The sequence below is a fragment of the Chelonoidis abingdonii genome, chromosome 11 (assembly GCF_003597395.2).
Source record: "Chelonoidis abingdonii isolate Lonesome George chromosome 11, CheloAbing_2.0, whole genome shotgun sequence".
In the NCBI taxonomy this organism is placed as follows: Eukaryota; Metazoa; Chordata; order Testudines; family Testudinidae; genus Chelonoidis; species Chelonoidis abingdonii.
Window position 1 is genome coordinate 37,308,789 of NC_133779.1, and position 26,112 is coordinate 37,334,900.

At 53.3% G+C, this 26,112-nt stretch overlaps 1 protein-coding gene across 1 annotated transcript; it reads right to left on the bottom strand.

Moving 5' to 3' along the window:
- Nucleotides 1-3,730: 3,730 nt before the first annotated feature.
- On the bottom strand, nt 3,731-26,112 carry LOC116838490 (granulocyte colony-stimulating factor receptor-like). Its single transcript, XM_075071361.1, has 15 exons — nt 26,058-26,112; nt 18,113-18,460; nt 17,335-17,455; nt 16,708-16,889; nt 16,141-16,292; nt 14,969-15,149; nt 14,224-14,306; nt 10,518-10,737; nt 9,825-10,118; nt 9,020-9,121; nt 8,254-8,400; nt 8,026-8,166; nt 7,247-7,343; nt 5,753-5,834; nt 3,731-4,357 (listed from the first exon to the last, which is right to left on the bottom strand). The coding sequence occupies exons 1-15, from the start codon at nt 26,110-26,112 to the stop codon at nt 3,731-3,733; spliced, it is 2,832 nt and encodes a 943-aa protein (XP_074927462.1).

Here is a 26,112-nt window from a genome sequence, read left to right on the forward strand (position 1 = left end):
AATGGCCGGCATGGAGAGAGAATGGAAAAGCAGCTTCCAGATTGTGCTGAGCTCCTGGAAAACACCCACCTCCTTTTATAGCTTCACTAATACACTCGCCCTTGACAAAATAAACAGGAGTCTGTCTCACGGGGAAATCCGAACAGAAAGGACTTTGTAGCGCCGCCGCGGGTCGAACGGCACTCAGCAAAGGGCAGGTGAGTGAAAATGAAAGCGGGAGTGAAGCGAGGATGGAAAATCCCAGATCACACTCCTTGCATTTCCTGCCATTAGCCAGTTTGCAGCTTTGCTTTACTGGGGAAATTGCAAAGGTTTGAGTCCCAGACCAACTGGTTTATATTGCATCGCTGCACTGAAAAATGACCTTCATGCAAATATTATATGTGTGCATTTGCACCACTGCCTTCTGCTGTATGTAATCTGAACTGAGTGTGTCATAAGCCCTATACTGCGAGCAGCTCATGACGATTCTCTGTTAGCTCAAATGATTAGCGCCTGGGCTCTTTGGACCAGAAGGGTCAGTTCTATTCCCACTGCTGCTGTGATATGCTGCATCCTAACAGCTGTCAAGTTCCTAGCTAGATGCCTCCTTGCTGAGCAGCTCTGTTACCTGCATTGTTCCTTGTCACATCCACCAGCTTCACCCATGCTACTTCGTGTGCCCATTGGCATGAGTAGAGGGGATGCAGCCACACCTACAATCAACCACATTCTCCCTACATGGCCGCCTCGGTCCCCCATCTGGTAAAACCGGGAAGATCCTTACCCGCTTCTCCCGGCCTGTGTCTGGTCTATTTAGCGTGTAAGTGCCTGCGTGCTGGAATGGTCTCACTGGGTGTCTACCCGTGAGTCCCAGCTCTAGGAGCCATGCTGGCTAAAAAAAGCATATAGTCGCAGCAGCAAGGCTGGCGGGATGGGCTAGCTGAGCTGGGGTGGGAGGGCGAGCCCCTCCTGCTGCCCCTGTGGTTAGGCTCTGCTTTTCACAACCTAGCTAGCTGACAGCGAGCAGGAATCTGCCTCCTTGTGCTGGGAGTCACATGCTCCACTCCAAGCATAGCCAGACCCTTAATACAGATGTACAGCACCTAACACAGCTGGGCCCTGATCCCCTCAGTGCTACCGTAACAACTCCTACATGCTAGTGCTCCTCAGGGGAAGGGCGCCTGAGCAGTGCAAGCAGGGTGACCAGACAGCAAGTGTGAAAAATCGGGACGGGGGTGGGGGGCAATAGGAGCCTATATAAGAAACAGACCCCAAAATCAGGACTGTCCCTGTAAAATCAGGACATCTGGTCACCCGAAGTGCAAGCCACGGCCGCTGGGTCCCGTAGAGTTTCCGCAGCACAGCTGTTGGGGACCGATTTTCTTATAAAGCCCATTGAATTGAACCGTCAGTCTATATTCTCTCTCTCCCCCCCCCACAATGCGTTTTAATTAATTTGCTCTCTCCTCTTCAGAGCTGTTTTGTTCCCCTGTTCAATTGTTTCCCTGTTTGCTCAGCCTTGTCCCTGCCAGAGGCCTTCACAGCTGAGGTTCCTGGCTCGAAAGCCTGGATTCTTTGCCGTCGCACAATGCAGCGCCACAAGGATTGTTGTAACTGGAGGCAACTGTCTGTCCTTTTCCCCCCACGGCAGCACGACCCCCACTTGGAAGTGTCTCACGCCCGGCCCCTGGGAAAGTGAGTCACCCCTTTGTTTGCATCTCCCCTGCACATACTTTCTTTTCTTTGGGGTTTATATTTAGGTCTTTTCTAAATCATTCATTTGCGGAAGGGGGTGGGATTTGTGTTTAAACAAGTGACTCTTGTTTGTTCTCAGCTCCGCTCTGACCTTCCTCCGTTTAGTTAATGGAATTCTTTGTGGTTCGCGAGTTGTGTTACGGCAGCATTACGAGGCCCCATCCAAGATCGGGGCTGCACGGCCGAAGAGCGAGAGACAGTCCCTGCCCTAAAGAGCTGACAGTCAAAACAGACAAGGCCAACAAAGGGTAGGGGGAAAGGAAGGCTTGGGGAAACTGAGGCAGAGAGTGTTGGCACACAGAATCACCCAAATGGAGTAGGGCTGAAAAGGAGCTCAGAGAGTCCATCCTCCCAACCTCAGGCAGGATTAAGTATGTTTAGACCACTCCTGACCCACGTTTAATGGCTAATGTGTTCTTGAAAACACTGACGTGTCAAATTGCTCCTGGGGAAAGGGGCCAGCACGTCCGAACCTCTGGCTATTGAATTCGTTCACTCCTGTTGAAGTGACTTGCCTAAGGTCACAGAGTCAGTGTCAGAGACTGAAGCCAGAGTTCCTGCAGTCGGGGCCATTATCATAATCCCAAGACCAGCCTCTCTCTCTGAAGAAGGTCCCGCTCTGCCACTGGCGGGACTGTAACAGGGGCAGCTTTGCGCTAGGCACTGTACATACATAACGAAGAGACGCCCCCTGCCCTGCAGCACTCACTAAGGCAGGAAAGGACGAGACACAACAGGTGTCTATAAACAGCACGAGGTCGCACTGAGAGGACAGTGGGACAAGTAGCAGTCCTGGCCTGGCTGAGGGGAGGTCTAAGGTGGGATCTGAAACCCACGGCCTCCTAGAAAACAGGAGCGTGCAGCGGGGTGGAAATGCAACAGATCGGCTTCCTCTGGAGGTTTAATAACTGGAGGGGAAATTATTACACGTGCCCCCGCATTGCCAAAGACTTTGGTGCTGAGCAAACAGTTACATTAAGACACAATCCAATCCCCATCCAAACCAGACATACCACAGACCAGCAAACACGCCCGGTTTAATTGCTCCATGCAGACTGCACCCCTGGAGCTGTGGGGGGAGTCAGTAAGTCATAAGCACCCACAAAGAGCAACGCCCACAAGAAATTCAGAGCGAAAGCTCCATAAAGGACTCCAGTTTAATCCTGCGTCAGCAGCTAAACCTCAGCAAATGCTCCCCGCCAGTGAGGCTGGCTGGGCTTCCAAGCAAAGCGGTGGCAGTTCAATTGATGGGGGTTATTTAAGACACAGAAAGTATAGAAATAGAGGCGTATTCCTTTAAATAGTTTGTAGGCCCTCCAGGGGTACTCACCGTGTTCTGTATTGCAGAAGCTGCCAGAGCAGCAGCATGTGGGGCTTGACTTGGCTTTTCTGGTTTTTTGGGGGGGTAAATTTAGCAAAGTTATTTGGGACCCAACAATGTACCGCGGGGAACAAACCCCGATAGGTGGAGGGAATGGATAACAATCCCCCCATCTCCAATGCCTATGCTCATTGCTAATGAGACCCAGGAGCATGTAGCAAGAGGGACAGGAGGCCTCTAAACACACTGGCAGGACTTGCTAGCTGGACGGTCGCTGTCTCGCTTGACAACACTGAGCGTGAACCTCCGGAGCAGGAGCCAGGCCCCATAGCCAGGGCCTGGGAGACGCTCAGCTCATCCAAAGCTCAGGCACAGAGAGCAACATGACACACACGGATCAGCAGGCTGCACTAGCGGGAAAAGGTTGGCCCAGGCTGGCTAAGCATGAGGAAAAGGTGACAGAGGCAGGGGAAGAGGAACGCCTCCCTGCTCCTGTGACTATTGCATGGAGATCCAGGCCAACATGGCTCCTTCCGGCCCCGTTTTCAGCCCTCCCTGGTATCAAGGCCATGTTTTTACCAGCAGGGCTCTCACTCCCACCCCTAGGGGAGCTGGGATCTGCTTGACATCCCACCCCTCTGCCTGGTGAGGTGAGACTCCACCGAGACAGCCTTATTGCCCTCCCTCATTCGGACGCATGCCCCAGGAGCGGAGGTCTCTCTCCAGAGGCCGATAGGGCATCATTGGGCTGAGCGTGCCCGCAGGGTGATCTCCATTAGGCTGGAGGTCTCCAGATCCCTCCATCACCAGGGTCCTCAGGAGCGGAAATGCCCCCAAGGAAGCAGGCCCTCCATCCAGCTGTTGGCTGCATCGCCAGCATGACCCATCCAGGAGTTCACAGGATGGGTTTTGGAAGCAGATCCTCCAGCCAGGCTCACGGCTGGGACCAGAGCTCTCTGGGCTCTGAGGGGTAGGTTGGGGCCAGGGAGCAGTGGAGCTTGGTGGGGCATCACCAAGATATGCCCAGACAATCACTGTGGAATATTCCACCGTGCTTTGGCATCTTGCCTGGGAATGGTCTGGGGTGGTCACGTCTCCCTGGAGGATGGTCTGGAGAGGCTGCCTGTATTTATCTCTAGCACTAGAGATCTCTGCTGCCCAGGTGCTTTCCAGGAAGGACTTGCGCATCATCTCCTCCTCCTGCTGGCCACAGATGATTCCTGAGACCCCCCAGAATGGGAAGTCGGGATACCCCGCTCTCTGCTTCTTGCTCTGCTCCACTGAGAAGTTCCCCAAGTCCTGCAAGGAAGAGGAGATTATATGGGGAACTGAACGAATCATTGGTTTTTTTGGTTTAGGGGCAGATGCCCTCCCTTCAAAGAAAGTAAATGGTTTGGTCTGAATCAAAACTGAATTATTTGGGGTTTTTCTCACTGAAACAAACAAACAATTTTTGGGTCCAATAAAATGTTCTGTTTGACTCTGAACAATTTCATTCCCCCCCTGTTTTTTGGAGCAGGTCATTTTGGGGTATTTTTCACCTGCCTTTCAAAAAAAAAAAAAAAAAGTTAGCCAAAAACGTTTCATTTCAAAATGGCCAAACTGGTTTGACTTTTTCAATTCCTCCCCCTCCGTTTTGTTTTTCCAGCCGAAACGATCTGCTGAATTCAACCGAAATTCACATGTCATTTCGCTGTCTCTCAAATGCACTTTTTCCGTGAATTTATTAGCTGCCAAAAACACGCCCCCCAGAGCTAGTAATGCGCCAGCAGCTGGTGACCTCTGACTGCGGCAGCCTGTGGGTAAATTCCATGGGCCCCTCCCACCCCCAGTAACATGATGGTGCCAGCCAATGGTACACAAAGGAAGGGCCCAGCGAATGGGGAGCTGGCAAGCGGACTGGCAGCACGACTGAATTTGGAAAACCCGCCAGGTGCCCATGGCTGAAGAAATACAGACACCCGCCCCTTGCAGTCCTTGCGGGGGGAGGAGACATATTGCTAAGTTTACGGGGCTTAACGCAGCCAGAGAGCAGCTAGACGATGGGCCTCGTTCCTGGATGCGCAGCACTCCGAGATGTCAAGTCACTGGAGAAGGGAGTTTTCTTGTCCTGTGGAAAGGGCAGGGAGGGTGGCTCGGGGTTGACTGGGGACCTGGCAGAGGCCCGGAGATCTCCCAGCCTGGGCTGTCTCTCTCCATTCCACTCCTGCCTTCTCTCTGTGCTCCTTGGAGACATGACCTCCAGCTCTTACGGCACTAGGTGGGGCGGGTGGAGGGAGAAGCTTACAGCCTGCTCCCAGGATACGTGCCAGAGACAGCAACCGATTCCCAGCGTAGGCCGCAGGAAACCTCGGGCAGGGACGGGGGTGGGGGATGGGTGTAGCCAGCTATTAGCAATCCTCATATTTGGCTGGGGACAGAGCCTGACCCCCCGGCTTTCATGTTCAAGGGATCTGGGTATTAGCACCTGCCTGACCACTTACTGACACTATTTCTTGTTAGTGTGCAGCCCTGCAGGCCGCCAGCACCCAGCTCCTTGTGGACTGCCCCAGGACTGCCCCACGCCGCTCTCTCAGGCAGTGGCCTTCCTCTTACTGGCGACTTTTGGTTAATTAGCAACTTCCTGCTGGGAGCAGAGAGGCAGCTAACACACAGACCCACCATATCTCTGTGCAGAAAAACGTATATACTCACCAGCCACATTTTCTGTGGCAGCCAGCTGGCCAGGTGGCTTTTCGCAGGGTCAGGGACTTGCGGCCACAGGCAGCCCTGTATTCTGTAGAGGACAATACCCAGCATTGGTACTGAGATGACCATGCCAAGGAGGGAAATGCCTCTCTCTACATTCTCGCGACTAGTCTCCCCAGGGATTGGTGGCTCCTTAATTAAGGCCCTGACACTGGATCCAGAGGTCCCAGACCAGGGGGCTGGTCCAGCGCTCACTGAAATCGATGACAGTCTGAGCTTTGCTGATCATGTCTGCATTGCCTAGGGATGCCTACGGCATTGACTAACCTCCCAAAGTCCTGTCCCAGGATGCTCTGGCAGGAGGCCTGAAGGGAATGCTAAGATCACAGGGACACTAAGTGTTTTAAAGGGAAAGATGAAGTCCCTTCTGTAGGTAGGAAAAGAACTATGACTATCCACATTTCTACAGGAGCACTTCCCATCCCAGAGGGCTCGACAAACGCTGCCCAGGAATTCCTGCAGCTCCCTGGGCTTGGCAACCTGCCCTGGAGGGATGAATCCTGCCATGGCTGGGAGATGGACGGGGTGGGACCTCGTAGGTCTCATCCAGCTCTGACTTCTAGGATGCTGCCAGTCCCCTCTAGGGGAATGAGGCGGGTTTTTAACAGCACCTGGCACCCCTATCCTGCCGCTCGGGACAAGGAGAGGGGAGGAACGTTGTGTCCAGCTAGAACTGCAGGAACAATCAGGGAGGCTGAAGGGGACGGAGGACACCAGGGCTAAAATCTCCTTGGCAGGAAGTGCCAGGAGATCATTTGCGGCCGAAAGCCCTCCTGGGGTTGAGTGTAAATTTTCATCGACAGGCTGGACCCTGCAGCAGCACAGTATTCCCTAGCACCGTGCTGAGGTATGGGGTGCGTAGTGCCTTCTCAGCACGAAGAGCATCCTTCGCTGAGTTACCCCCCACCCTCCCCAGCCCCACACTGACTCAGCAGTGTGGTAGGGGGTGCTCTCTTCTCAAAGGCCACTGCTTTATACAATAGGACCAGGGCCAGCTCTAAGTTTTTGCCGTCCCAAGCAGCGCACCGAATTGCCACCACGGACGGCGGGGGCAGTCCATGTGCCCTTAGGGCGGCAGGCGCGTTTCCGCGGCGGTGGCAATTCGGCGGCAGCTTCTATGTTTAGCTGAAGCCGCCGCAGAAACGCGCCTGCCGCCCTAAGGGCACATGGACTGCCCCCGCCATCCGCAGGGGGAATTCGGCGCGCTGCTTGGGGGCAAAACAAGGGGGACTGCTGCCCCTTGCAGATTGCTGCCCCAAGCACCAGCTTGGAATGCTGATGCCTGGAGCCAGCCCTGAATAGGACCAAGGTGTCCCTTGATGGTCCCCTGTCCAAGTACTAACCAGACCCGACCATCCTTAGCTTATGGGATCCAAGTGTGGGGGAAATCACCCTCACAAACAGAAGTGTGGCTGGGATGGGACTCACAAACATACGTACAGGGGATGCTTTAGGACGCAGACCAGAGTGGCTGTGATGAGCAGGACGACTAGCCCCACACACAGGGAGGACAGCAACAGTTCAACCTTCCCGTCATCTATAAAGAAAGCAGGGAAAAGCTTTAGGTGCAAAGCCACTGGGAACCCATGAGCAAGAGCCCTTGGGAGCCTGCACTGCAGCCCCTCAGCTGGCGCTAGGTGTTTGCCCAGGGACAGCCCAAGCCCTACTGCAGCCCACAGGGACTCTCTCCCGTTCTCCACTGCCCCATGTGATCCTTTGCACCCGTGCAAGGTGGGCGGAAGACAAGACTATTCTGGCAGGGGAGACCTTGGCCCCAGCGTACAGGGCTGTGCAAGGCAGCGGAGGCACAGGTCTTGTGAATGTATCTGCCGCAAAATAGAGAGACCGATCTCAAGCCTTAGGAAGCCTGGAGACTCTGGCTTATGGGGATGAGAGGGGGAGAGATGCTCACCCCAAGGGGGAGAGGACCAGTACGGGATACTCCAAGGGGATGTAAACAGGAGCAGTTGGATGGAGCTGGGCAAAGGGGGAAGTGTAGGCTGAAGTGCAGAATTGAGAGCAATCCAGCAGAGGAATCATCAGCCCCAAGGAAGTGGTGGAAGCCTCACAGCTTGGTTGGAGGAGGTGCTGGTAGGAATCTATCCTACCTTGGCCAAGGGAAAGGCTAGATGTGCCCAAGCGCCATCTCATTTCAGTGCCCGCTGAACCCCCAGCACCCTCACTCCAGGGCGTAGCACCCTGTTCTCCACTTTCCTCACCAAGGCTTCTGGTTCTGATGGAGAGGACAGAGCCCTGAGTGCTTCCCCCGTCGTTGCTGACAGAGATGCCCACCCTCACCACGGAGTCAGGAGCCAGACCCGCGATGAGATAGCGACGGACGGAGCCGTTCACCACCACGGCTGTAAGACAGGAGATGCCACTGCTCAGTCCCAGCTGGTGAGTCCAGGCCCAGCCAGCATGGAGCACAAAGCCAGGTGGTGCCTCACCCTGGGTGTCTTTTCCCTGCTCCTCATAGGTGATGGTGTAGTTCCGGATGAAGCCACCTTGCTCCTCCAATGGGACCTCCTCCCACTGCACCTCCACCTGGGATGGCCAGACACGGGTGGGATGCAGAGCTGGGGCACGGAATGGAGCTGCAACCACAGAGGGGGTGGCGAGGAAAGGGTTAACCAGCCCCATCCCAGGCACCCAAAGCTGAGGTCCCTTCTCCCTTCATTCCCACCTGTGTATTTTAGGCTTTTCATCAGAAGGGTCTCAAAGCCTGCCACAAATATTAACCCTTTCCATCCCTCCTCACAACTCCATGAATGCCCATTTTACAGATGGGGAAGTGGAGGCATTGAGCAGCAATGTGACTTGTCCAAGGCCATGCAGCAGGTCAGTAGCATAGCTGGGAATAGAACCCCAGAGTCCTGCCCTAACCACTAGACACCACTCCCTCCTCCTTGCAGTAATAAAGGCTTCCACACCTATAGTAACCAAAAGTCCTCAACTCCAAGTCTCCTAGGAGCTCTGGTTTGGGCTCCCCAAACCATCCTCCGGTTTCAGGACGGGAGGGGAAGATATGAGCTCAGCAGGAGTCAGAACGGTTTATGCTAATCTTCATACCAGACTAATACTTCCCCAGCAAAGCCACTGGCACTCTTCAGTGGGCCCTGCACCCTTTCCCACATCGCTGGCTGGAGCGCTGCTGGGTTTCTCCTAGGGGTGGAAGGGATCTGGCTGCGTCTGCCCCAAACACTCAGCACCTACCGATCTGCTTGGAGTAAGCACTTGTAGAGCCTGCAGCCTGGACGGCTCCATCGCTCAGGGCAAAGATTGTCAGGCTGTAGAGATACCCCGGCTCAATTGCCTCTGCGGGGACATGACAGGGACAAGCGATGGTGAAACCTCCCTTCTCTTCCGCAACACAGCCCCAGGGGATGTGCACCCAAAAGCATACCCTCCTCGCTTCCTGCTTCAGTCCGCCCTGGGGTGGGAGGCTGCAGAAGAGCTTTGGGTTGGTTCAAATAAACGAACGGCCGTTTCTCTAAGCGGGAGCACATCTGACAAGACGACTCAACCCAGATGCTTCATGGTATCCACTGATCACCATACAGGGTCAGAAAGGAATCCATCCCCAGCCCCATGCCTAGGATGCCTCAGCATCACCTGTTGTTGTACTTGCCTGTTCCCAGCTGGTAATTCCTATACTCCTGCTTTGCCTGGCTATACAACCTCACACCCAGCTGGGGGGACGTGGGCTGATGACAGGGTTTGAACGTGAGACCTGCAGTACTAAAAGCCTGAGCCCATAACCCCGGAGCTAGAGGGGTAACTCTGCAAGCTAGGAGCAGTAGTAGGTTCTTATCCTCATCAGTTACTAGAGGGGGACAAAGACCCACCTCTTGCTAGCTCAGTGCAGCATGCACTGAGAGTGATCTGCAGGGGCTTGTTCATGACACTATGTCTGATATGAAGTCCTAACTAGGAATGTGGAGGGGGTCCTGCCTCAGTTTCCCCCTTCTCCTCCCCCAACTCTATCACTTCCGGAATCACTCCCCCACCTGCCACTCACCTGCCAGGACCACCCTGCTGATGTTCCCCAGCTCATAGTGCCAGCTGCTGTTCTGCCCCCAGTTCTCAGATGCCTGGCCCCACTCGAAGACATAGGCTGCTGCAGCGAAGCCTGGGGGATCCCACTGCAGGAGAAGGCTGCGGTCGCTCACCGGAGAGACCCGGACTGGCAGTGGCAGCAGCACTGAAAGGAGCACGGGGATAGCGGAGAGGAAGGCACGCACAGGGCTGGCCTTCAGGTGTCCATGTTGCCGTGGGGGAAGGACAGTTTGCCTCTCTCCCCCTAGACCCTGTGCTGAAGGGGAACTCGGGTCGGGTGGTGCAATGCCTCCCCTGTGGTCCCTCTGCCTGGGCGGGGAGAGATAGAGCCAATAGGGTCCCTGGGGGCTCCCAAGCATCCGTTGCACTGTGGGGCTGCACTGTGCACATTGTATCATCCCATTGTCGGGGGTGCAGCTCAGACTTCCCCAGCTGGGGTCCCATTATGGGCTTGCCCCTGCCCCTCGTGGGAACCCAACGGCCCAGCGCTCCCAGCCCATCTGCTTGGGAGCCACCCTCACCTAGTGATAAGCACCTGATCCCCCTCACCCCGCCTGGCACAGAACTCCTCCCGCATCCCCCTGCAGGTCTAACCCAACTGCCGGCTGGCCCGGCCACCACCCCACTGGGGCGTAGAGATCAGGCTGGGCCTAACCTGCTTGGGCCTGCACCGCCGGGATCGACAGCTTGCTAGCAGGGGACTCGCCCACGGAATTGCTGGCGGTGACGAAGAAGGTGTGTTCCTCGGAGGCCAGCAGCTCCAGAGCACACTGCAGGGAGCGGGTGAGGCATGCCAGGACAGCCGGCTGCCCCCTTCGCTGCCAGCGGAGACTGTAGGTCAGGATCCTGCCGTTGGCTTCCTTTGGCTGCAAGGGCTGTGAGGGAGAAAGCAGTGTTATGCAGAGCCTCACGGCAGTGCAGGACCTGGGCAGGGGGAGATGGGGATGCTTGAGCTCCCCTGCTAAGACTGGACTGAAAGGACACAGTAGAACTGACTGAGAATTGACTTTCCCCCACCACGAAACATGTTTTCATTAAATAACCCTCTTGATTCTCAGATTCTTGATGAAAAGCTGCAAGCTAGGAGCAGTAGCAGGTTTTTGGGACAAAAATGGAAAATTTTTGCAAAAACGTCCATTTTAATTGAGGAAAACCCTTTTTTTCTGGAAAGAACAAACTAACCAATCCCAAACAAAACACTCTGATATTTAATTTCCAAGCAGCTCCAACATCATCGCAAACAGGGAATCAGCAAGCGGGTGCGTTTCTAGTGGGGTCCTGCAGGGATCAGTCCTTGGCCCGCCGCTATTTAAACACTTTTGTCGATGACCTGGACGAGAACATAAAATCATCACTGATCAAGTTTGCAGCTGACTCTAGGACTAGGGGAGTGGCCAGTAATGAAGAGGGCAGATCACTGATATTGAGCAATCTAGATCCGTTGGAAAGCAGGGCATGCGCAGACAATATGTGTTTTAATATGGCTGCATGTAAATGTGTACATCTAGGAACAACGGATGTCGGCCCTACCCACACAGGGGCTCTCTCCTGGGAAGCAGGGATTCTGAAAGAGACTTCGAGGTCATGGACGATAACTGGCTGAACTGAGCTAATAAGACCCTCGGATGCATAAACAGGGGAATCTCGAATAGGAGCAGAGAGGCGGTTTTACCTCTGTGTTGGCACTGGTGCGACTGCTGCAGGAACAGAGTGTCCAATTCTGGATTCCACAGCTGAAGAAGGATAAGGATAAATCTGAGCGGGTTCAGCGAAGAACCACAAGAAATGATTAAAGAATTAGAAAACCTGCCTGATAGCAGCTGAGCTACTTGAGTCTATCTAGTTAGCTTAACAAAGAAGGGGTGACTTGATCAGACTATAAATAGCTACACGAGGCCATTATCAACCTAGCAGATACAAGTGTAACCAGATCCAATGGCTCCAAGTTGAAGCTACATGGATTCAGACTGAACATAAGGTGTAAATGTTTAATGGTGAGGTTAACCAACCACTGGAACAATTACTAAGGATTATGGGGCATTCTCCATCACTGACAATTTTTAAATCAAGGGAGGATTTTTCTTTTTTTAAGATGGGGTCTAGTTTAAACAGGAATTATTTTGGGGCAGTTCTCATAAGAATGGCTGTACTGGGTCAGACCAAAGGTTCATCTAGCCCAGTATCCTGTCTTCTGACAGGTACCCCAGAAGGAATGAACAGAACAGGTAATCATCAAGTGATCCATCCCCTGTCGCCCATTCCCAGCTTCTGGCAAATAGAGGCTGGGGACGCCATCCCTGCCCATCCTGGCTAATAGCCATTAATGGACCTATACTCCATGAATGTATCTAGTTCTTTTTTGAACCCTGTTATAGTCTTGGCCTTCACAACTTCCTCTGGCAAGGAGTTCCACAGGTCGACTGTGCGGGTGTGTGAAGAAATACTCCCTTGTGTTTGTTTTAAACCTGCTGCCCGTTAATTCCATTTTTTCATTTCTCTGGCCTGGGCAATACAGAAAGTCAGACTAGATGATCACAATGGTCCCTGCTGGCTTTGGAGTCTACGAATTGAATACAAACACAGGAGAGAAAGAACAGGTGGGTGTTAAAGAGAGAGAACCAGAAAGTGTGAGTGAGATCAAGTGTGCCCTGAGCAAGTTCAGGAGAGAACAAGGGACCAAGACAGATCAATAGAAAGTCTGACTGAGGAGGAGATGAAGAGTCCAAGGGACTCAGACAGAGAATCAGCTATGCTGATGGCCCTGTTCCTATGCAGCAGTCTGCATCAGGGCAATGGCCTCTCACAGTAAGTCTATTCTGCACACTAAGCCCAGAGTCTGACTTATGTTTGAGCCCAAGCTCCTCTTTTGTCCACACACAAAATCAGTCTGACTCAAGTCCGCAAGCAACTCAGGATCTGGGTCCTAGAACTCTGCTGGGGACGGGTTGAGTGAGAGCAGAAGTCCTGCTGTGACTCAGGTTCAAGCCCTGTCATTTTATAGTGTGGACACAGCTCAACCACCGACCTGAGTCAGAAGGGCTGCACAGTGGAGCTTGGACAGGTTGAGCACAGTTGTGAGACTTAGGTACAACAACTGTAAAGCCAGGTTTGCAACACAGTGCAGACACTGAAGTCCACAAGCTTGGGTGACACAGAGACACAGGCTTAGTCTGCAGTATAGACACACCCACCGTTACACACCATGCTGCTTCAGTACTGTGTCACCAATGCGCCTGTTTGCATAATGCTTGAAGAGACAGGAGATATCCACACGTCCAGGCTGGGACTGCTGCTGGTGTAGAAATATCTGCTGAACATTTTCCTCTGGTCAGAAAATGTCAATTTGTTGAAACCGAAACTTTTCAGTTGGAAGGTTCAACAAACCCTTCCGTCAAAACCAGAGAATGAGAGAGAATGCAAGTTACTAGCCAATGGACAGGCTGTTATAGCTTCCATTACGGGCAGAGAGAGTTGTCCAATGAGCCATCTCTGAGTAACAACTGCCTGGTCCATCTCATGGGTGGGGGGTCTCTCAAAGTTTCCAAAGGTCATGGCTTAGTTCTGAGGTGAAATCAAAACAAATGTCAAAACCTCATTTATTTTTTTTCCTTACAAAAAACAGAATTCTTGTTTTCCACCCAGCCCCTAGCTGGGACACCAGCCCACATACAGCCCAGCTCCTAAATCCTCTCCCAACCCTTTCCAGGGCAAACAAGTAACGGTTTGGGAATGTAAAGGCCAAAGGTAACCTGGATTGCCCACTCTCTCTCGGGGCTGGCCTGGTCACATTTGCAAAGCTGTGTCTCCGAGTTCTATCCCATGGGACTTGTTCCTGGTTCTGATGGCTACTCATGTCTGGGAAGGGATCTCCCTTTGGGTACATTTCTCTGCTCATGCCAGCATGTATCAGGAGCAGCTCGGCTTAAAATCAGAGTGAAACGAGTGAGAGAAGTCAGGCCCGTTGATGTCAATATGGCTTTGCCAGCAGAATTAAGCCTTATACCCAGCCCGAAAAGCTGAGGATTTTCAGTCAGGAGCCCTGGGGCAGATGGTTCCTGTTTTATAATCGTACTTCATGCTCTTTTCTTTGATCCCTAACTAGGGTGACCAGCTGTCCCCATTTTATAGGGACAGTCCTGATATTTGGGGCTTTTTTTTAATATGAGCTCCTATTACCCACCACCCGGTCCCGATTTCACACTTGCTATTTGGTCACCCGATCCTTAACTGCTGCAAGGGCAAGCAGATGGTGTCAGGCCTGGAGTCACCCATGACATGCGCAATGCAGGACTAATCCAACTCTTTATTCCAGCCCCTTTCCAGGTGGTGTGTCTGGCCTGGATCCTTGCTTGGCCCCCTACCTTCCACATCAGAATGATCTCACTCCTCCTGTCAGAGTCGGGCGTGGCTATTCTCCTCCAAAGAGCCGGCCCTCTGGATGGGGCTAGGGGGTGGCCGTGGGCAGGCGAGGGCAATGCGGGAGATGCAAAGGAGAGGAATGAAATCATTGAGAGAGGGTTTCTGCAGGGAGGGAGCTGAGAGCAGAGGGTATAGATTGCTCTGGCCCAGATGCACGCCCCCCACCGCACCCTCGCAACCATCAGTGACAGGGGAGTTTGTTTAACCCTTTGTGGTGAATATAATTTGTATTATAGGAGCACTCAGCTCGGATCTACGCAGCCCCACAGAGATACACACTCCCTGCCTTGAGGAGTGGACGGTTGAAGATGGCACCCACAGGGTGGTGGGAAGGGGTGTGACATACAAGCCGAGAGAGATCGGGGTGACAGCAGGCAGATGGCTTGGGCATGCTAGCTAAGTGCTGGCCCCATCAGGGTTACCCACAGGGCACGAGGAGGAGACCCATGGGAGAGACCTCAGGCCAGAGTGGGGCTGATGCTTCTGAAATTTGGGTCTGAGGTGGGTGGGGGTAGACAATCCGGCCAGCCTGTTCTATCCCCCTCCCTGTCCATGCTGCTCCAGCTCATGGCCCGTCTACTGGAGACAGGAGGGAGGAGGAGGAGGACAGGACCTGCCATGGCAGGGTGGGCAGCAGCCTTGGGGTGAAGGCAGGAGGGAGGTGGAGAGGTGAGCATGTCTCCCTACCCCCGGGCAGAGTCCTCACAAATCTCTCGTAGCTCCAGGCGCTCCAGGAGGGGCCCCCGTCGCTCCAAGGGAAGGCATCGCTCTGGTACAGCGCTCGCACCTGGATGGAGTAGCTGGTGAACGGCGAGACGCCACAGACGTCCTTTGACGCAGGCGTGTCCTCTGCAGCTGTGACATCCACCTTAACGGGGGGGGGGGTGAGGGGGTCCCTTTTAGCTCTTCTCTTTGCAGCTCACCCCAATTCTGCCCTAAAGCACCTCAGATCAAACCAGCTGGCGTCTCTTCATGCTGGGATCTCTCCTCCCCAGTAACCCCAGCCAAGGGGCATGACGGGAGACCGCTTCCCGGTGACACAGGAACCGGGTTCAGCAGAACCCAGTTCTGTCCTCACAGGACATTTGAGAGAAGCAGAGGGACTTGAGCCAGTGTGACGGCTGCCATCTTGTCTGACACACTGGGGACTGAACCAGAGGCCTCCAGAGCGAAATGGAGGAGCTGCTACAGCTTGAGCGAAAGAGTCAAGCCTCCCTAAGCAGGCCTGTAACAGGCTCATTCCTCGGTGGCTCAGCCATTGGGGGGTGGATTTGTGAAACAAGCACCAGTGAGTTACACGAGCACCCCCAGTTTAAACAGGAGGTTGCTAAATGCAGGTGTATTTCAGCGAGGGTCTCTTTGCCTTTGGAACTTGCCTCCCCTCTCTCGAGCTCTCCGAGCCCAGACTTACTGAGCCTGTGAGACTTCTGGGCCAGCCCCTTAGCTGGCGTACATTGGCCTCGCTCTGCCAAGAGCGGTGCAGCCACTGGTTGAGAGCTGAGCATGTGCCAGGTTTCTTCTGGGTGGGGAGAGCTGAGCAGAAGGTGCCGGGGGTGGGAAGCCTTCATTTGGAGTAGGGAGTGGAATTAAAGAGGTCACATTTTGGCCATTGGGCCAACTGTTTCAAGCGTATGGATTTGTTCTCAGGAAGTGTCACGCGCTAGCCCGAGAGCTCTGGGCCAGGGGCACAGATTAGATGGACAAACAGACAGCTGGGTAACTGCATGGTTAGGGAGGAGAGAGAGATGGCAAAGCCAGCCAGCATCCCTAATACCCCTCCCCATCCCCAGAAGTAGGGTATACACCTATGAAGCAGGTGTCAGTCCTGTTACTAATGCCTCTCACCAACAGCCACCCACCTGCGTCCAGGACACCTCGTCCACGTCGCGGTACCGGATCTCATACCGCGCGTCCGTCACACGCAGAAGCTCCTCATTGGGCTGCCGCCACGCCACATGGAAGCAGTCGCTCCTGTCCGCCGTGGTGCTGACCTCGGGTGGGCTCAGCTTCACTGGGAAAGGAAAGCCACAAGCGTGGGCAGCATTTCTGCACACCCCTCCCCAAATGCCCAGAGACAAGCAGCCACCCTCATCCCCCTCTCAGAAGCCCAGAGGGGGAGGCAACAGGCCCAGGGGCACATGGAGAGTCAGCGGCAGAGCCCGGACTAGCTCCTGGATCTTCTGAAGGAGAGCCCAGTGTGATTCACCCGGCCACATTGCAGGAATAGTCAGTCTCATGACGCCTCCAGCTCAGCACAGAAATCCACCCGTGCTAAGCTTTGCTCGCTCAGTTTGGCTGGCCCAACGAGTTCGGAACCAAATCAAACCCGAGAACCCCCCACCTGTGATTCTAGTCCAGCAGACACACCTGCCCTGGTTCAGTTTGTGTCAGGGCTACTGTTCCTCTCCCCTGCGAGCAGGTCTTACCAATGCTCATTCCATGCACGCACTTGTCTGCAGCGCTGGCCCGGCCCAGCAGATTCACGGCCGTTAGCCTCACTTGGAAAAAGGCAAAGAGGTTCTCCACAGGGATGGTGCAGGAACGGCTCTCCCGGCTAGAGACGCACATCCCGGCATCTCTGAACTTCCACAGGCAGCGCCCTGCTTCTCTGAGAGGGAGAGAGCTCAGGTTAGCAGCTGCTGGGTCCAGGAACACAAGTGGCAGAGCCCAAATCCCACCCTCGCCCCTGCCAGCATCGGACACGGTGGGGGAAGAGGGAGAAAATCAATAATTATATCTACAGTTTACAGCAGCGGTTCTCAAACTTCTGTCCTGGTGACCCCAGCAAGCCTCTGAGTGCGACTCCCTCTTATCAATTAAAAACACATTTTCATATATTTAACATCATTATAAATGCTGGAGGCAAAGTGGGATTTGGGGTGGAGGCTGACTGCTTGTGACCCCCCTTGCAACTCCCTGAGGGGTCCCGACCCCCAGTTTGAGAACCACTGGTTTACAGGGACAGTCCCTTTTAATCGTCATGTGTTGGGATGTCAATTCTGCCCCACTCCCTCCCCTGCCCCCTCACACTTATGGCCAGCTGGAGAACTCACTCAGTGACGTGGAGGGTATATGTGGTTGGAAAGTAGGTCTCCGGCCCAGGGTCCCAGTAGCAGGTGATGTTCCCCCCCCAGAAGCTGACGCAATGTTCCACCTGCAGCTCTGCTGGCGGGACTTCAGAACGAGAAGAGAAAAGGTCAATAGAACCGCCAATAGAACCAGCCGGTGCTGGAGGGGTCGGCGCTGACTGCAGGCTGCTGACCACCCCCAGAGCTGGGCACAAACTGGATGGCTTCCCTTCCATGGCTGCCCTTTCCCCCCCTTCCCTATTCCGAAACAGAATGAAAACAAAGCAAAACCTGACCCCGCTAATGAAATCCCAGAAAAAGCAAGTTTTGGGCAGATCAAAACATTTCACTCTGATCTCAACTTGCGCGTGTTAGAACAACAAATATGACACTGAAAACTTGAAACTTAGCATGGTTTTGAGATGGCAAATTGAAACGTCGCCTCCCGAAAAGGTATCAGAACAGAGCACTGATCTGCCCCGCCCCCAAAATTCCATCGAAATCGACATTTCCCCAGAACGTTTAGCTTTTGACAACTCATCGTTTTCCATCAGAAAAAATGTTCGGGTGGAAAAATTCCAACCAGCCCTGCCCACGACGGCAGCACAAGCCAATGGGCTTTGCAGGGACTCAGCACCCCTCCCCCCAATGGGAGCCAAGCACCCTCCGGGCTTTCCAGGATGGGCCCTTATCCAGCCCTCGTGAAGGTCAAGCCTAGCTCATCTCCTCCCCTAGACCAGGGAGCTACGGGAACTGCACCCACCTCCAGCCTGGTACTCGGCCAGACCCAGCAGGTGCATACTGCTCCGGTGAGACAGGTAACAGCTCAGCTCCCCACGGGGCTGCTCTGCCAGGAAAACGGTGACCACGGTGACTGTGCCGTTTCCCACGATGCTCTGGTTCAGTGGCAGCTGCCTTGTGTCTCCGTTCAGTCTCCAGACAATATCGCCCGGGCGGGCATGGCCGATCTGCAGGCAGCTGGGGTCAAGGGTGCAGGAGGCCGTCAATGGGGTACCAAGGCAGGCCACTGTGGGGTGCAGGCTTAGCATGCCACAGCTGGGCTGCGGAGTAGGGACTCTGCTGCCAGGGCCAGGCCTCGGGCTGTTTGCTCCTGGGGAGAGATGCAGGGCAGCTCAAAAGGAGAGATCTGGGGTCTCTCTCAAGCAGATGCCTTTGTCTGTGGGTCCTCTGACCCCAAGCAGCCAGAATGTGCCCGTCTTGGGCTCTGTTCTTGGCTAAGTTTAGCCTCCCTCCCTGTTTCTAGGATGCTTAACCTGCAGTGACAGACTGCCTGGAGCCCCAAAACAGTGGGGATACGCTCAGTGCTTGCAATCACCAGCCCTTATTAAACCTAAAACCAAATAAACCGGTAGGTTTCCTGATTACCATTGTTGATCTAAGCTAGGACCAAAACTGTACTGGAACAGAAGGTGAAACTGACAGGGTATATTCTGCTCCCTGCAACAGGTTTCCAGGAAAGGGGAACAGTCTGTGCCACAGTTTTCCCCCTCGTAAAGTCCACATTATAAAATACTCATCTCTAAGGCTGCCCACTGAAACCTTCCTCCCCGCTGATCTGAGACAGTCTGTTCACCACTCAGAAGCGGACAGTCTGCAAGTGGCAAAAGCTTGTTTCCAATCCGTGGGTGTTTTTTTTACCTTGCTCTTGGAAAACTTCCTTGAAATCACCTTTTTGCAAAACAGTTCAATAAAATGGCATTTCCGAGTGAAAACCGCTCCACTGGAGAGTTATTAAACAGTGTGGACAGAGCAGAAGCTAGCAGATGCAGTACCCGCTTGTGGGCGCTAGGTAGAGCCAGGGAAAAGAATCCGGAGAGGCCCTCAATAAGCCTTTTTTGTGAATGTGCTTCATTAAGGCTCTGGTTAAATCCTAGCAGCTGCTTACGCCGACAGAAGTACAAGGACCTGCTTTGAGAACGCACCACTTTCAAGATAGCATTTGTCCAAATGGAGGCAGCTTATGGCCTGTAACAGGGGTTCTCAACCTCTCTCTTTCTGAGGCCCTCCCGACATGCTATAAAAACTCCATGGCCCACCTGTGCCACAACAGCTTGTTTTCTGCATATAAAAGCCAGGCCTGGCGTTAAGGAGTAGCAAGCAGGGTAAATACCCGGGGCCCCAAACCACAGCAGGCACCAAGAAGCTAAGATGACAGGGCTTCGGGCTCAGGGCTTCAGCCCCATGCTGTGGGGCTTTGACTTTCTGCCCTGGGCCCGAGAGAGTCAGACCTCTGAAACCTGCTCACAGCCCCCCAGGGGGCTCCGGACCCCTGCTTGAAAACCACTGACCTAAAAGCTGGTGCAATCATGTCCACACCCTTGCTCAAGAATGTGTGGCAAATTGCCGGTACTGTTCTGCTGGGTCTCACGCTTTCTCTTCTCTGGGGTAGGTTCAGGGCGCTATTGCTTGCCTCTGAACCAGTTCTTAATCACTCCCCTAGTGTCCTTGGAGGAGGGGAGTGGAGAGGGAGGGACCTGGGCCCGCCCTCTACTCCAGGTCCCAACCCAGGGGCCCTGGGGTTGTGGTGAACCACTTGACTAGCGGTTTCTTCCCCTGGGTTACTTCCCTCTCATACCCGTCAGCTTGTGAAGGGCTTCTCGCCTCTCTTCTATACAAGCCTGGTGCCCCTTACCTAGGGTTTCTGTTGGGCTTCCCAATCCACCGCAGCACTCCTCCAAACCTTCTATTTCTCTCTGGACAAACTCTTCTCTTCTGCAATCTGCACTCTGCTCCAATCCAACCTTTCTCCTTCAACTACCACCCCCTGTCTGACTGAAGCAGGGGTTTATATCCCATAACTGGAGTCAGGTGCTCTAACTGGAGTCAGGTGCTCTAACTGGCCACAGCTGTTCTAGTTAATCTAAAGCAAACCTTCCTCCCTTGGCAGGGAATAAGGCCCCCTGCTAACACTCTTATGCTGCCCTCTGGCCATGCTGTATCACAAATGCTACATCTTGTTTTGCTTTGATCATTCCATTGGTGCTGGAAGTAGGGGTGCTGCAGCCCTTGCTGTCTTGAAGCGGTTTCCATCATACGCAGGGTTTACAGTTTGGTTCAATGGCTCTTAGCAGCACCCACACTATACCCATTGTTCCATCCCCCCTGCACCAAGCATCAGCCACCCATTTGCAACAGCAAAGAGTCAGGCAAATTTGCATCTCGCTTTGCATGTGCCTAGCCTGGGGAAGGCAGAGAGCAGAAGGCTGGACCCAGATCACAGGGTCAAACCTTTAATAACAGCGCTGCCATGGAGCTACCAAAACAGTCATCTCGGAGCATGTCACAAAAGGATGCTCAGCAAAGTCCAATATCAAACCGCTAACGTGCATCACCCTTTCAACCAAGACACTGGATTGTTCCACAGGCTGTCGGGGAGAGGGAGAGGCAGGAGGGGGGTGAACTGAACTTAGGAAAAAGAAACAAGATTGGGGACCAGATGCCCAGCCAGTGGCACTTGCAGCCAGATGTGTAACACACGCACTGTGTACTTTGGGCCGCTGGGCTGCCTGGGGCAGGGGAGGGGCAAAAAGCATCAGTTTTTTCCCACCTGAGAGGGCCCCAAAAGCGAATGGCATTGCGACCTGGCTCATGGGGGTCGCAGCGCCACTCAGCTTTGGCCTGTCCAGAGGAGCAGATGAGCTGAACCTGAGCGGCGCTGTGACTCAGTGCACCCAGATGCAGGGCCCAGAGCGGAAAGCCAGGCTCAGCCCCTCACGACAGGATGTGCCACGGAGGCTGAGTGTGAGCTTGTTCTCCAACCCAGCCAGGGCTGAGTGAGGTGCGGACTTGGAGGGCGAGGTGCTGGGATGGGACCACAGGGGTGGGCGGTGAAGCCCGGGATCACCCCGACTCCTGTGGTACATGTGTGTACCATGGGAAAAAAGTTTCCGGGGGGGCAAATTGGTGTCAATAGGCTGGCTCCACTCAAGTCAGCCGGGCCAGATCCCAAGGTGCTGTAAATGGCACAGCTCCATTGAAGTCCATGGAGCTAGCCTGTTCACCCCAGCCAATAGACACCCAGCTCTGTTTTGCACCGTCAGCTATTTCACAGGCAAACAGTGTTTGGATGAGATGTAGAACCAAGGGGGTGACCACGTGCCTTTATTAAAGGTCCCGTGCATGTCATACAAGAATAGAGCATTACCCCATGCAACCTTAGTTTGTGTGTAATATGATACAGTGTTTAATTAAGCAATCATATTTCCCTCCCCGTCCCCGCCCCCAAGTCCCCTGCCTCATGCAGTGCACAGGATGGACCTGCTCTGGGCAGGACTAAGGACTGTGCAGTGAAAGAGGAGGTTGTCTGTAGGAGCCCGCCTGATTTGTTGAGGCAGCTGGAAGGTGGGCAGCAGTGAGGGAGAGGCCAGAGAACTGCTCAGCTGTGGCCTGGTCAGAGCTATTGTTACTCTGGAATGTGTTCATTTCTGCCACCACCCCGTTCTTTGGCCTACAGAGAATTATAGAGGTGTTTGACGCTGTGGCTCTGCTAACCAGATGCAAGGGGCTCTGAGTGTCCCCCGCTTCCTGCTTCTGTTTTTTCTCATTTTCCTCCAAATAAATAGAATTCTGCCCATGCTCTGAAGCTTTGGAATTGATCAGATCCGTCATGGAAAAGCGATTGGGTCACATCCAAACCGACAGAGCAACATCATCCGGTTGAGAGGACGAGCCTTCCAAGTGTGGCCAATGAAGCACACGCACGGTGGGGGGCTGAGTTAAGGTGGCCTGAATTCTGGGGTTTCCTAATTTCCGAGTGCTTGGCTTTGCAACCTTCATAATGCTCCTCGACTGTAGTTTTTGAGTGTGTAATGATACAAAGGGAGATCAATCGTGTGTAAAATCTTCCCTGCCCCGCACACACAATTCACCCCGGGGGAGCAGATGAGAGAGATGACAAACCCCATTATTGACGTCACTTAATCCACGACTGGAAGGTGCTCGGATACTGCAGTGATGGGGACGGTGTGAGAATCCAGCTCGAAGAGGAGCTCCGATTAGATGGTCATAATGGTCCTTCTGGCCTTCAGAGCCACGAATAGACGATTACTCCAGCCTGTCAGAGTAATGTAACACTCAGGCAGACACATCCCCAGTGCCCGAGTGGTTTGGATGCGTTCCCTGGCCCTGACACAGCAACGCCGTTCTTTCCTCTCTCCACACTGTTCACTTCAGCCAATCCGCCCCAGCCTTCATTAGGGAATCGAGAAAAGTAGCCGCTCCGACACTGTCATGCAGAGAGAAAGCAAAGGGACCACTCCGCGCTTGCTGGCACAAAGGGGCAGAGAGAGGGTAGGGGACTGGCTGTCTCCAACAAGAGCAGGCATCAATGTCCGTGACAGCCAGGCTACCGTCCATCCTCACTGCAGCTGCCCGGGGCTCCCAGTGACTGCCTGACCTCTCAAGTGGGTAGGAGAAAGGATTAGCTGGCCATGTGGGATTGGGGCTGATTTCAGCATGGAGAGAGGATGCCAGGTCCTGTCACGCACGTCTCTGCTCCTCCGTAGGCCGGGCCTGCCTGGGAGCGACAGCTGGCTGGATTTGAGGCTCATCGGCTCACGTGGATGAGAGAATTTCACAGTTCTGCAGGATGTTCCCTGTGAGCTCTCCGGGGCCAGGATTGGAGTGGGAAACAGCCATCTGCAATGAGCAGGGGTAACGACAACTGATTGGAGACAATCTGCTGCCAGGGATGGGTAGTGACAGGGGCAGGAGCCCATTTCCCACAGCGCCACACTACTCCAGAGCAGGATCAGGGACGCACCACAGCCTCTCGCAGAGGTGGAGGAAGCCAGTGACTTCTAGTGCGGGTGAGAACTTCCCAAGCATTGAGCGGGAACAAGGAAGGAGGAGGTTCTGACATGCCTTTGACATCAAGAAACTGCAGGGACAAGATACAAGACAAAGGAAGATTCTCCCTCTGCTGCAAAAAGACCTGCAGGATCTGTAATGAGCACAAGTGGCCCAGGCCTTATTTTTACCTCTCATCTGAGAGAGCTCTCCAGCTGCCCAGCGCCTCCTCTGGCATCCTCCCAGGATTCAGCATCAACTCCGAAGAAGAGCACCACCTATGCTTTCCATGGAGATCTCCAGCCCTGCTTAGATTCTTCCAGGCATCTCAGCCCAACCTCAGGGCCAGGTTCCCCGGAAGAAACTCTGCCTCAAGGATTGACTGTTAACCAGAGACCAAGGCTGAAAGCAAACTCCCACACAGCTCCTTCCACTCAGGACTCTGTGTAATCATAGAATATCAGGGTCGGAAGGAACCTCAGGGGTCAACTAGTCCAATCTCCTGCTCAAAGCAGGACCAATCCCCAACTAAATCATCCCAGCCAGGGCTTTGTCAAGCTGGGCCTTAAAAACCTCTAAGGAAGGAGATTCCACCACTTCTCTAGGTAACCCATTCCAGTGCTTCACCACCCTCCTAGTGAAAAAGTTTTTCCTAATATCCAACCTAAACCTCCCCCACTGCAACTTGAGACCATTACTCCTTGTTCTGTCATCTGCTACCACTGAGAACAGTCTTTGGAATCCCCTTTCAGTCTTTGGAATCCCCCAAGCAGCTATCAAACCCTCCCTCATTCTTCTCTTCTGCCGGACTCTTTCCAATTTTCCACATCCTTCTTGTAGTGCGGAGGTTGAAAGGCTCTATCAATCCCTATTTCTTCCTTCTGCAGACAAACAACCCGCCCAGTTCCCTCAGCCTCTCCTCATAAGTCATGTGCTCCAGCCCCCTAATCATTTTTGTTGCCCTCCGCTGGATTCTTTCCAATTTTTCCACATCCTTCTTTTAGTGTGGGGCCCAAAACTGGACACAGTACTCCAGATGAGGCCTCACCAATGCCGAATAGAGGGGAATGAGCACGTCCCTCGATCTGCTGGCAAACAGCACAAACATTTCTTCCAAGACTAAAACCTTGCTCGTATGCTAAGAACTTGACAGACTCTGTAACAGCATCACCTGCCCTAACATTATGAAGAAGACATAAAATGCCTAGCATCAGACACTTCAGCACTCATGGGATTTGGAACGAGGCACATTTTTCTTTATACAAATGAGGACAAGGGCCACTTGTCTAACTCACAAGGGCATTGTGAGCTTGGCCTTGGAAGAGGTAAAGCACTATGGGGCGATACTCACCCGGCGCAGAGGGCCAGCATAAGCTCCAGGCATCACCTACGTCCCTCCTGTGGGACTTACGAGGGGTATAAGCTTGGTGACAGCTGTCTGCACAGGGCGTGTAGGCCACCTTCTGCAAGTGACACATGGATCCTCAGCCTAGGTACATTCAAACTAGGCCAATTTCCAACCTCTGAAGATTTGCCTCCCTCTTTCCAATGGAGCACAGAACCATGTATTTAAATCTCCTGAAATATTGTGATTGCTTAAATAAATCCCTCGCATTGCTGGGTAGGTGGGAATGGCATTCCTTCCTCCGGGAAACATACCAATATGGCCTAATGGGGAAGAACCGAGTGCTGTGGTGAGACGGACTTTATTTGCCCAGTATCAGGGCCAATCTGGGGCACCACCGGTCCGTGTGCTAATCCCAGCATAATTTTTCCACAAAAGAAGAAACCTTTCAGTGCTAATCAAAAGCAAATCCCTGCAGAGCCGCGGAGCGGGGCTGGCCCTCAGCCAGTAACGTACACAATGTACCTTCTGGTTCAGAAAGACCTGGGGGACTTAAAATATGTAACAAAACAGCAGAATTGCCCAAGAGGAACAACACATCAGCAACAAAGGGAGGTCCTGGAAATAGCAGGGATTCATGGAAGAACAGCAATCGCATTACTAAAGTATCTTGAGCTGGGATAAACAAGCTACGGGGGCGGTCAGTAGGTGTTGGGGCCAGAGGTGACCTGGTCCATCTGGTTCAGCCTCCTCTCTTGTTCAAGGAAAGGAGGGAGGGATAGCTCAGTGGTTTGAGCACGGGCCTGCTAAACCCAGCATTGGGAGTTCAATCTTTGAGGGGGCCCATTTCTGGATCTGGAGCAAAAATCTGCCTGGGGATTGGTCCTGCTTTGAGCAGGGGGTTGGACTAGATACTTCCTGAGGTCCCTTCCAACCATAATATTCTATGAGTGTGTTCTGAAGCTTGGGAAAGGGATGGGGACACAGAAGATAAAGTGACCTTAAGCCAGTGGCTCTCAACATTTCCAGGCAACTGTCCCCCTTTCAGGAGTCTGATTTGTCTGGCATACCCCAAGTTACACCTCACTTAAAAGCTACGTGCTTACAAAAATCAGACCTAGAAATACAAAAGTGTCACAGGACAGTTATTGACAGATGGCTGACTCTCATTTTTACCATATAATTGTAAAATAAATCAGCTGGAATATAAATATGGTACTTACACTTCAGTGCCCAGCACACAGAGTTGTATGAACAAGTCATTATCTGTATGAAATTTTAGTTTGCGCTGACTTCACTAGTGCTTTTTGTATAGACTGTTGTAAAGTTACGCAAATCTCTAGCTGAGTTGATGTACCCCCTCCGTGTACTGCCAGGGGCACAAGAAGCACTGCCTTAAGCCACCTTTGCACTTACTGTATCCTTGGGTTTGTTGCTTGGCCGCTGGTGTGAGTTAGAGTAACCTCTGGGCTGCTTTAATTTACACTCTGCTTCCCATGTCCCCCCCAACCCCCCGCCCAACACACTCTTGCCTCCTCCCTTCTCTCTTTCTTACCTGACCTGGAGATGCCAAGTGAGAAGATCCAGGACAGCATCAGATTCAGCCACAT

Coding starts and splice junctions, on each gene's coding strand:
- LOC116838490 (XM_075071361.1), bottom strand. CDS start 26,112: ATGTGGCTGAATCTGATGCTGTCCTGGATCTTCTCACTTGGCATCTCC. Junction 10,738..14,223: donor AGATCATTCTGATGTGGAAG/GTAGGGGGCCAA, acceptor TCTCCCTCACAG/CCCTTGCAGCCAAAGGAAGC. Junction 5,835..7,246: donor TGCGTCCTAAAGCATCCCCT/GTACGTATGTTT, acceptor TGTCCTCTACAG/AATACAGGGCTGCCTGTGGC.